The sequence below is a fragment of the Aplysia californica genome, unplaced genomic scaffold (genome assembly GCF_000002075.1).
Source record: "Aplysia californica isolate F4 #8 unplaced genomic scaffold, AplCal3.0 scaffold01179, whole genome shotgun sequence".
NCBI lineage: Eukaryota > Metazoa > Mollusca > Gastropoda > Aplysiida > Aplysiidae > Aplysia > Aplysia californica.
Window position 1 is genome coordinate 25,795 of NW_004798449.1, and position 12,500 is coordinate 38,294.

Below are 12,500 nucleotides of genomic sequence, written 5' to 3' on the forward strand. Positions count from 1 at the left end.
GTGTGTGTGTGTGTGTGTGTGTGTGTGTGTGTGTGTGTGCGCGTTTGTCGATATAGATATATAGATATTTATGTATATATGTGTATGCATGTCACACACCATTTGATCTCTCTCTCCCTCCCCTCCCCTCCCCTTTTTCCCTCCTTACCTCCTTCAAAATGTACCACGTACATAATATTCATTCACCCACCCCTAACCTAAGCAGCTCACAAAGCACACCATACCTCAACCAGCTGATGATACATCAGAGCGTCTCCGTACCAGTCCTGCTTCCAGCCTAGTTTCTCCACAACGTTGAGGATCATGCCGACCACAGCGGCGCCGGACGGAGGGGGGAGCCCGACCACGGTCAGTTCTGTCGTAGACAGTTGGAAGAACAATTATTTGTGAGACGTACTGACAAAATGAGTTACTTCTCTCTCGCATTCCACAAATGGAGATATCAGCAGAAAATCCATACTGGGGTCAAATCTATAGATTTTAAAATTCATGCCACTTTCTGTAAGTTTGGCATGTCTTGTATCATCGCATACTTATAAATTGTACAAAAGCCATTTATAAATTTAAAGTATCTATTTCCATAGGGAAAAAACCTGAGAAGTCATTTTGTCAGGACACCTCACATTTTTCACACCACTACAGGCGACAAGGACCAAAGACTGCTGTGAAAATACACTTGGAGAATGTGATTTCTTTTTATTTGATTTTTTCAATTTTTCAACACTTACAGAAACAAAGGCTCGTATAGTGAAAAACCTTCAAGTACCGCACCAGTTTAGGATGCTAAAGCAGTGGTAGAATATTACTCAATTTTAAAGACCTTGGCAGCCCTACAAACACACGTTAAAAAATCATAGAGGTTCATCAACCATTAAGCCATGACACAGAGTGACTTCCTTTGGTATTTACTTCAGAGCAGTGCGTCCGTTCGCTGCTTGGCTTAATCATGTTTAGTGTGCCTGGTCGAGTCGGCCACTGCAGTCGCCAGCAGTAATGAGCGCATACTATGGCCTGATGTCTAAAGTCACTGACGGTACTATAAGTGTTAATGTAGGTGTCAGGCCTGGTAACTTTTGAAAATGCAAAATAGGGAAAATCAGCGTGGTGCGCAGCGTGATAGGTCATATTCCTGTCACACTCAATTTGTTTATATTTATTTTATATATGCATTTATGGCCAAACAGGCAACACTGAGTCGGGATCGAGTAAACATAGTGCGCAGATTCGATTGCCAGGTTTACTTGAGCATTACATGTAGCCGAACCGTCAAACAGTAAAGGGCGCACGACTGATCTGGATATTTTAGTAACACACGAGTTCCGGTATCGTCAATTTCATTCTTCATTTTCGTGCAAATAATTGAAATAATACTAATATAATAGCACGGCTCCGAAATTGGGAAATCGAGACTGTCGCGAAGTCGGGAGCAGCGCATCTAATTCGAGAAATTCCTGACAAAATTGGGAAGGTTAGCAGGCCTGAGGTGTTTTATCCCATCCCCCCCCCCGGGACATAATTTAGATCACTCAGGTATAGCAGGCCCTAACCCTGTCTGTCTGTGCCAACCAAGGCTGAGAGGGATACGACATCCCAGCAGAAAAACCCCCAAGACATTCGAAAAAGTCTTTCCAAGCAAACTAAAATGTTCTGAACCGACAAGATTTTTAAAAAATAAAGTAAAAATCCAATAAAATAACAAAACATATACAAAAAATTCCACTTTTGATAGATAATCCCTGATTGGGTAATTTAGCCAGCGACAGACAACAGCTAGCTCTACTGTATGCCTACCTTTGAACGTCGAGGAGATCACTGATGGAAAAGAAACTGTATAATTTTTTAGGTCTTCCTCTGTGATTATTCCCCCTTGTTCTCGCATCTGGGAAAAGGAAAAAAAAGAATTCGTTTGTTTCAGTAGAGGGTTTACTTTACGGCGCCCGCAACTACATTAGGTCATAGGAGCGCCAAGGGGCGGGTGTCAACAGAGAAGTCTTTATAGGGAATCAGGCTAACTCTGCTCACCTCTCTAGCTTCAACAGCACAAAGTCTGCTTCGATTATCAAGGCACCCCGGAAATAGCGGGTCACAAGAGTGTGACAAACATACACAAGAAGTAGAGGGAAAATGATGATAGTAAGGACAGAGAGTCTGGTAAGGATTAGGAAAGAAAAAGCAGCAGTTCCCTGTTGCAGTTCAGGCACAGTTATGAGCAAGACATTGTTGAATCAGCCCATTTACAATTCTAATGAGCATAAGAACAAGTTAATGTCCCCCCTTTGAGAATGGCCTAAAGACATTTCAGTCAGTGGCACCGCCCGGGGGGGGGAGAACAAAAGATATAATAATAATAATAGTTAATAACGATTGCATTTATACAGCATATATAAATGCTCTGCAGCAAGCTCAATACACGTTACAACTATTTTTACCCCTGCAGATCCAAGACCACTCATAAATGGCGCTCATATGACCTTATGCAGTTGCGAGCGCCGTAAAACCTCTACTAAAACAAACCACTCATAAAGATTCACAATGCACACAATGCAAGCAGCCAGTTAAGCACTAAAACACTAACAAATTGACCAGATCTTTCACCATCTACAGCCAGGTACCCTGCTCATCCAAGAGAAGTTAGAACAAATCATGCACAGTGCATTTCCCAAGAACACAACTTCAGGCCCCTGACAGGGTTCAAACCCACAACCTCTGAGTAAACTGGTGCGGTACTTGAGGGCTTTTCCCTACATGAGCCTTCAGTACCGTAAGTGTCAATCACACCATCATCAGCGTCTTAACTGTGAGGCGAGCGGGCAAAATGAGTTACTTCTCGCAATCCATGAATGGAGATGGCCAGAAGATTTTTCTATTGATGCCATACTCATTAAGTATAGATCTAACACGTCTTTTATTATTTCACACTTCTAAATTGTAAAAACTCCAGCTATAAGTGAGACACATCTATTTCCATCTAATAGGGCTCAAATCCGAGAAGTAACTAATTTTATCAGAACGCTTCACAATTCATCACATTGTTGTCAGGGACATACTGACCTTTTGTTTTAGTAAGGTTTAACATCGCTCGCAACTGCATAAGGTCATATGAGCGCCAAGGGGGGGGGGGGATGTCAAGAGAGAAGTCCTTACAGGGAATCAGACTTACTCTGCTCACTTCTCTAGCTTCAACAGCAGAAAGTCTGCTTCAACTATCAGAACACCCCGGAAATAGTGGGTCACAAGAGTGTGACAAACATACGAAAGAAGTAGAAGAAAATGATGATAGTAACGATTAGGAAAGAAAAAGCAGAAGTTCAATGTTGCAGTTCAGGCACAGTTATGAGCATGACATTGATGAATCAGCCCATTTACAATTACAATTCTACTGAGCACAAAAACTCGAGATGTTAATGTCCCCCCGTTTGGGAATGGCCAACAGACACTTCAGTCAACAGCTCCGCCCCGGGGGGGTACGTACATACTGACCTGCTTCACAAAGGGCTCCCTCAGCCTCCCCGAGTACAGCGCGTCTGGGTCTGCCTGGATCGCCCGCAGCGTGGCCACCATGCCTGGGAGCGTGATGTTGTCCTCCATGGTCTTGAACTCACCATTCAGCAGCAACACCCCCCGGAGGGAAGTGCTTAGATCTGCTTTGTTCAGCTTGTGGAAGACATCTTTGACTGAGCAGAGAAAATGTTTTTCTTTTTTAAATAAATAAATAAAAACATGTTGCCTAAAATTCAGAAAACTGGACATCTTTGAAAGAGCAGAGCAAAAAACAAAACAAAAAAACAAAATAAATATGTCGCACAAAACTCTGAAAACTGGACAACTTTGACTGAGCAGAGCAAAAAACAAAACAAGAAAAATTGCACAAAATTCCGAAAAATTGGACATACCATCTTTGATTGAGCTGAGCAAAAAAAAAAACCCAAACAAACCCAAACGTGTCACATAAAACTGAAAAATCGGGCATCTTTGACTGAGCAGAGGAAAAAAAATCAGTGTCGCATTAAACTCCAAACATAAGAAATCTGTTAAAAGTAAAAGTTTTACTTAAAAAAGGCAATTAAGAACCAAAAGGAATTTTTAAAAAATGAATGACACTGTAATTCATAATGTCATCTAATAAAAATACTAGTTTTTTCTGTCATTGGCAGGTGGGTGAGAATACCATTCTCATGTCTGTCCATTCAAAAACTATTCATCATAATGTGTGTGTGTGTGTGTGTGTGTGTGTGTGTGCGTGCGTGTGTGTGTGTGTGTGCGTGTGTGTGTGTGTGTGTGTTTGTGTATAATTTGTGTTTGTTTGAGTGTATGAGAGTGTGTGTGTGAGAGAGAGAGAGGGAGAGAGAGAGAGAGAGAGAGAGAGAGAGAGAGAGAGAGAGAGAGAGAGAGAGAGAGAGAGAGAGGGGGGAGCACACACACACATACACACACACACACACACACACACACACACACACACACATCACTCATATACAGTCGAACCTGTGTAGACGGAATCGCAAGGGAGGCAGAAACAAATTCCGTCTTGACAGGGGAATTTCGGGGAAAATGGAAGGGGGGGGGGGGGTTCAAAGGCCCAGCTGGTGGGATCAAGGATCGCTTGTCTGATCGGCAAGCAGTGGTCAAAACTTCACACCTCTCAGCTGCTATCCTGTCTGACAATGTCATGCGTCAGTCTTACTTATCCAATTACCACCAGTGCTTGCCTTTCATAGGACCACTGTTTGACCTACTAAAAATAGAAACGTTTCAACATCTCCTTTGCTTCCACCCTTAGCCCCACCCACAGTTGTAACAAGCTCAGTCAAACAATGCCACCCCTCACTGCCATCATGTAACAACGATTCGAGGAACTCTTTTCTCGACCGTTGAAGCTACAGCGAGCATGTAGCACATCTCTGTGATTGGCTGAAATATTGAGACGTATTTCGGCCATCTATTTTTGGCGTCGCGCGGGGTTTCCCTCGCCACTTGACCAGATCTCGCCGCGGGCCGTCGCGCGCACACTGGGCCTCCACGCCAGGTTGGTATCATCGCCGACTGATGTTTTCTCGACTGGCGTAAGACCAGGGCGGTAGGCATTGGTCAAACTAATTTCACACCTCTGGCTTCTTCTGGCTCCCCAGGAAAGTTTCAGTAGTGGCTCGCTACTCGAGCACTCTCACGAACAGTCGTGAGATTTCACACCCACACTACACTGACCATCTGCATCGCTCAGGGCTCACATGATGGGGTAACATCTACCCCCAAATTGCACCCCTACTTCCCTTCCTCTCCTAGCAGCATGGCCACGGCGTTAAGTTTAGAGCAGGCGCAACCAAATTTGCGAGTTTTGTTTCAAATCAGGGCTGAGCGGGCAAAGCATTTTCCGTCTTAGACAGAGGTGAAACCATCGGCAAGGAGCGGATTTTTCTTTCCGTTTCCGAGTTGGATAGGTTTCCGTTCTATACAGATAATTAAAGAGGAATAAATCAAAGGAGAAGCGGGGAGATTCCGTTAAGACAGGTTTCCATTTTATACAGGTTTCTGTTAAGGCAGGCTCGACTGTATATATGGTATAAATTAACACACACACACACACACACACACACACACACACACACACACACACACACACACACACACACACACACAACACACGCACACACAATGGTTCGCGCTCCTGCACTACACGGCCCCACGGAAACATTCGTGGCTTGAGATTATGCAATATAGTTGCCTACAACATATTGGTTGATAACAGCTTATAAAATATCATATTGGAAACAATAATAATATTTTGGTTGCGGTTGATAACAGTATTGCATTCTTTTCATGGGTGGATGGCGGGTGTTTGGGTGTTGCTGGATCCTTCTTTCGGATCAAACATGATCTATCGATGTTATTTCTTTCCCTTTTTCTGCCCCTTAGTTACAAATCTTATCTCTTAGACATTCTAATGGCCAAATTGTGTTGCGAGTACATTGTACAATTGAAGAACCTGCTAAAACTTAACGGATAATAAAATAAGTGCTGTCAAAAGATATAGTGCAGAAGACATCTCAGCGGTAGGCCTATCCTCGTTAGCATTTGGAGTACGGGGCCTTTCTAAACAATTCGTTTTCGGTGAAAGATATCGGAACCACTTGCATGACAAGTGCCAAAGCAACATATGCCTCCACTAATTTGGTAGCAGGCATTATGCATTATTGCAGGTAAACAATTCATGTCATTGTGTTTGAGGATGAGAGAGAGAGAGAGAGAGAGAGAGAGAGAGAGAGAGAGAGAGCGAGAGCGAGAGGGAGAGAGAGAGAGAGAAAGCGAGAGAGAGAGAGAGAGAGAGAGATATCATAGATCTAAATAGCTACAAGCTAAAACTAACAGTTTACCATTCATGTCATTTGTTATAAAAAGAGGAAAAACCACTCTGATTGCCAGTTCCCCCTCCTGGTCCCCGCTGAGGGAGGAAAGGAACGATCCTCAACGAGACACGGCCTGACTACGAGAGCAGTAGTCATGCCAGTCTCAACTTCACGCTCAGAGGAACTGGCGTAATCTCGTCATCGTGGTTTACGTGCCGATCGATTTTACTCGACGTCTCGGCAAGACATACTTTAGAAATGATCCCTAAAAGTATGATCTTAATCTGTAATGAGTTCCTCAAAATCTCTTACATTTCAAATGATGGCTTTTCGTAGGGTTTTCACATTCTCCCTTTGGGGAAAGTTAATCTCATATTGTTAATGTCTGTATGCTAAAAGGGAAAGTATTTTACGAACAGAGCTGGGGCAACATGTTGAATTTCTCGTTGTGTGAACACAAATATCAGCTTGACACGTGTGTGGGGTCATAGTCCGTGCAAAACGTGTGAGTTAAGAGTGAAGAGAAGGGAGGTTATTACTTTTTTTCTTTTCTAGGTTTATCTTCCTTTAATTTTTTTTTGCATGGTTTGAGATTATGAAATAATTGTCTGCATGAAGAATGTGTGACGTAAGACTACCAAGCCTCTCTACTTTAACTTCCAGGTCGTCGGGTACAATCGCACGCGGCGAGGTTGTAGTGGGCACAAGGAGGTTACAGTAAACTCCAAGAGTGCAGAGCTGTTAAAGTACTTTTAAAAAGGTACTTAAGTACAAATTTAAGTACAATCTAAAATATGTACTTAAGTACAGTAAAAGTACTTTCCTGTAAAATGTACTTAAGTACAACTACTTTTTAAAAAAGTACTTATAAGTACATTTTGAGTACTTTCTGTTAAAATGCTAAAACACTTCAAAGCTAATGCAAAACATCATATTGAATAACATATCTAATATATTTAACAAATTAGGCCATTTATTACTAATGGTGTAAACAGTATGCAAAGCATTTGAATATACGCACTGAACGTAGGTGGAAATGGTCCGTGAAATTTAAAAAAAAGCCAGCAAACAAACAGACGCGACTAGTGAGTAAGGGATATTATGAATAGAACTTGTTTGAGCAAGACAATTTGATCAAATGTAAGTCAGTCCTAGAGGTGGGAAAGTAGGAAAAGTATCCAAAGTTGCTCTTAAGAAAATATAAAATTGATGAAAATGGCCAGCACAAAAAAAAATGGAAATGTGCATTGAATTCTTCATTAACAAATCCTCAAGGAATCAAAGTAGCCTTAAGCACAAACCCCCCAAAAAGTTAAAAAGAAATTTAGTTAGCCTAAAATTGTTAGATTGATATACATTGAAAACTCAAGTTTCAGCTGCAATTGATTATAATAGTGGTAAGACAGATTTTGGTCACCCTGTGTAGTCCACGGCGCCCACGGCTAACCAAAATAGGCCTTCATGTAATTTCCTAGAGTCTAGTAAGTGTAGTGTTACCAAAAAACTCTCTACTACAGTAGTCTCCGCCTAAGATCCCAGTGCTCAAGGGCAAGGGAAATATGGGATCTTAGCCGACGAAGCCAAGGAAGAATCTACAGTGACCCATGTACTGACGTGACCCCTGGGTGGGTTTATGACATATGGCGAGCAAAGAGTGGTCAACCTTGATGACCAATCACAGTAGCATGGTGGCATGAGGCATGCCATAATATTATACCGTACACTCATTAGCATAATATCGTCTGGATATCTTTATATCTATGTTTATCCAGTTGCCCCTCCCCTTTACCTGTCCAAAAATTTTAGCCTTCCATCTCTGATTGAGTCCCCCCGCCTTTGTCGTTACGTACCATTACGCTGTGACCACACCAATTAAAATTCAGGCTGTCTGGCAAATTCGAGAATAGAGAAAAACTGCCTTCAACTTCAATGGACAGGGAAGAGTTCACAGTTCGATAATAAGATCCTGCCTGGAGCGAACTTGTAGGCCCTACCCATCAAACTAGTGAAGTAAGTTCCGGTGGCGAGCTCAGAATATGCGAGTGCGATGTTTGGGGAAAGGAAACGCATCGGTCAGTTCACACCTCGGTGTGATCCCGCCTGGGGATCATTGTACCGTTTCATGGAGTTTTACAACGCTTATGATCACATTCACGAGAGTGGCTGATCTTTGACGCGACGGGCAATTCTTTGATCTCAACTTTTAACTTTCGGTTGATCGGCTGTGCCCACCCGTGTGTTTGTTCCCTAAATTATGATCAGAAATGCCGCATTTACTCTTTCATTAAGCTTCAAAAGTACTCAAAATATACTTTAAAAATACTCAAAAGCACTTTTATAAAAAGTATCGGAGTACAGTAAAAGTACTGGTTTTCAAAAAGTACAGGAGTACAGTACTTGTACTCCGTTACTTCCAGCTCTGCTAGAGTGTGCACTTAAACCACCAGAAAACGACCTGACTCGACCCAATCCGTTCGCGCTAGTGGGCACCCCCTATTAATGATTGTTTGTAGATCAGGATTTTTATGTTAAATATTAAAATTAAGGAGTCAATACAGGTACAGTACAGTAGTCTCCGCCTAAGATCCTACCGCCACCGCTTATGGTTCCGGTTCGCCTAAGATCCTGCTGTACTGGAAAAAACAGAATGTTTACTGTATAAAAGTCACCCCTAAGATCCCGCGCTGACGGGCTACATTCGGCTAAGATCTAGCTTTTCAGGTCATAATTTAGTTGTTTTTTAAAATATTTTTTAAAGAAAAAAAAAAGAATAAGAAACATGGGCGCACTCAGCTGATCAACCAAGTAGCGAAAATGTGCGATCATTGAACGGTCCATCGCGTCACGGATCATTCACTCTCATGAATGCAATCACACCTCTGTTGTAAATCTCGATGATAAGCGGTTACGTTACAATGAATGTTTACCCCAGGCGGGATCGCACCAAGGTGTGAACTCGTCGATGCCTTGCTTGGCTTCCCCCGATCACCTGAACCGTCTGCCTGATCGTACATCACATACTAGATGTGGGAAACGCCTTCCAGCAAGCGTCTGAGTCAGACTGTATTCCATCAAACTGAGAACTCGTGGACGCTTACGTTTTCCCGACCATCGCTCTCGTCTTTCAGTTTTGCGCTCTAACTTCCGAGACAGACTGGCGCCTAGGCTAAGACTGGCGCCCATACTCGTGGACTGCACGATCGCCTCTGCGTAATGGTTTCTTCTGTTGGCAGTGAACCTGTTTTTCATTCTTTTTGTTTTTGTTTTTGTAAAGAATTTTACGGCGCTAGCAACTGCATAAGGTCATATGAGCGTGTGGACCCACCTAATATTTTCAGCTGGTAGGAAATTTTGAAGTTTGCCCGGGTGGCGGCCGAAGCCTACTCTTATCGGTTTTAGGCCACCAAGGGATCTTTAACGTGCGCAACTTGCAAACGGGCCCTCTGAGATTTTTCGCCCTTGTCCGAGAAGGCTAGGTATAGATCTTTCCTACCAGAAGATCAGGGGCGTGGCAGAAAGACAGCAGTAAGGAGGAGCCAAGGAGTAACAGTAGAAAGGCTGCAGAAAGAGCAAGGGGCCCAGAGGAGGGGGCAAAGGAGGTGAGGGAGTGGGGGCAGAAAGTGGAAATGAAAGCAGACAACAGAACATTGCTAGAGAGCAGGAAAGGAGGTGAAAGGAGACAATTTTAGAGAAGAAAATGTTTTGGTCGCTACCCGGATTCGAAAAAGGGACCTTAACCTCTAGGCCACGAGAGCCCCCTTTTCAATCTTTAAAAATTTGATGGGAGTGGTCACAACACAATGATTTATGATGCATTATGACAAGGCCGGGGAACTACGTTAGAGATAGAAAGCAATACATTTTTTATGGGGGGGGGGGGGGGGGGCTTGCTTGAAGCCAACTGGTTCCCACCTGACAGTCACTGACACAGTATTTTTTCAAAAGCCGCACCCCCCGCCCCCAAGCAAATAAAAGGAAAAACTGACTTCTGAAAAACGTTTAGTGCCCAGGAGTCACGTCAGTTCATTTTAAAGTAAGGGAAGATCATTGTACAGGTTACGGGCGGACCATGAGTTACTGTGGATTCTTCAACCTGGCCATTCGAATAAGATCCCGGTTCGCCTAAGAATAAGATCCGCATATTTTTCCTTGCTCCAGAGCACCGGGATCTTAGACGGAGACTACTATAGTTCTTATGAAAATTAACAATTTATACTTAGTAACAACTCTTACATAACATGTGTATATGTTCAGAACAATATACTTAAAAACAGAGCTGGAAGTAACGGAGTACAAGTACTCCGGTACACTCCGGTACTTGTACTTACATTACAATTTTCGGTACTTTTACTGTACTCCGGTAAATTTTGAGAACCAGTACTTTTACTGTACTCCGATACTTTTAAAAAAAGTACTTTTGAGTATTTTTAAATGGAGTGTATACAGACCCGGTAACCGGGAACAAAGTCACAAGGTATACAGACCCGGTAGGGGAACTCTTTTGTGATTTCGGAAAGTTTCACCGTCCTCTTGGCTCAGGGTAGACCTAGGTTCTTCTAGATCTATGGCCTAGGTCTAGATAGACAGACATAAATCATTGATCTAGTTTCGAGGCTAGCCTAGATCTAGATCTAAATGAAGACTGTGGATGTCTTTCCGATGAACGATCGTTTTTCCTCCGTTTTGGAGTTGGAGGAATCACAATTTGAAGAAAAGAACAATGTCATAATTTCTCTCGAGCAGTCATCCTCTCTATTTCTCTCTCTCTCTCTCTCTCTCTCTCTCTCTCTCTCTCTCTCTCTCTCTCTATCTATCTATCTATCTCTCTCTCTCTCTCTCTCTCTCTCTGTCGCTCGTATTCTCTTTTTCTTTGTTTGTCTCTTTCTTTCTTTCTCCCCACCTATTTCCCACCATATCTTTCTCTCGTTCCCTCCTGGCAACTGGGGCATGTCATACATTTCGCTAGCACTTCCCCCTGCTCTCTCTCTCTCTCTCTCTCTCTCTCTCTCTCTCTCTCTCTCTCTCTCTCTCTCTCTCTCTCCCTCTCTCTCTCTCTCTCTCTCTCTCTCTCTCTCTCACACACACACACACACACACACACACACACACACACACACACACACACACACACACACACACACACACACACACGCACACACACACACACTACCGGGTCTGGGTGCTGAAACTTTCCGAAATCACAAAAGAGTTCCCTTACCGGGTCTGTATACTTCGTGACTTTGTTCCCGGTTACCGGGTCTGTATACACTTCGATTTTTAAAGTACATTTTGAGTACTTTTGAAGCTTAATGAAAGAGTAAGTGCCGGCATTTCTGATAATAATTTAGGGAACAAACACCCAGGCGGGCACAGCCGATCAACCAAGAGTTAAAAGTTGAGACCAAAGAATTGCCCGTCGCGTCAAAGATCAGCCACACTCGTGAATGCGATCATAAGCGTTGTAAAACTCCATGAAACGGTACAATGATCCCCAGGTGGGATCACACCGAGGTGTGAACTGACCGATGCGTTTCTTTTCCCCAAACATCGCACTCGCATCTGAGCTCGCCACCTGAACTTACTTCACTCGCTGGGTGGGTAGGGCCTACAAGTTCGCTCCAGGCAGGATCACATCGAACTGTGAACTCTTCCCTGTCCATTGACGTTGAAGGCAGTTTTTCTCTATTCCCGACTTTGCGAGACAGCCTGAATTTTAATTGGTGTGGTCACAGCGTAATGGTACGTAATGACAAAGGCGGGGGGACTCAATCAGAGATGGAAGGCTAAAATTTTTGGACAAGTAAAGGGGAGGGGCAACTGGATAAACGTAGATAAAGATCTCGAGAAGATATGCTAATGAGTGTACGGTATAATATTATGGCATGCCCCATGCCACCATGCTACTGTGATTGGTCATCAAGGTTGACAACTCTTTGCTCGCCATATGTCATAAACCCACCCAGGGGTCACGTCAGTACATGGGTCACTGTAGATTCTTCCTTGGCTTCGTCGGCTAAGATCCCGTATTTCCCTTGCTCCCGGGCACTGGGATCTTAGGCGGAGAAGACTAGTAGAGAATTTTTGGTTACACTTTACTAGACTTTAGGAAATTACATGTGGGCATATTTTGGTTAGCCGTGGGCGCGTGGACTACAC

General features: G+C 43.3%; 1 protein-coding gene and 1 non-coding gene across 2 annotated transcripts in view; both read right to left on the reverse strand.

Annotated features, from left to right (window-relative positions):
• LOC101850862 (glutathione hydrolase 1) overlaps positions 1 to 12,500 on the reverse strand; it is a gene marked incomplete in the record, with an annotated part of 54,641 nt that overhangs the window by 6,030 nt on the left and 36,111 nt on the right. Inside the window, 3 exon segments of the mRNA XM_005112080.3 lie at positions 225 to 355; positions 1,792 to 1,879; positions 3,481 to 3,674. Coding sequence (XP_005112137.2) covers positions 225 to 355; positions 1,792 to 1,879; positions 3,481 to 3,674 — 413 coding nt within the window.
• LOC118478907 lies at positions 6,404 to 6,625 on the reverse strand. The gene has a single exon (XR_004859349.1). It is a non-coding gene; the product is annotated as a small nucleolar RNA U3 (small nucleolar RNA).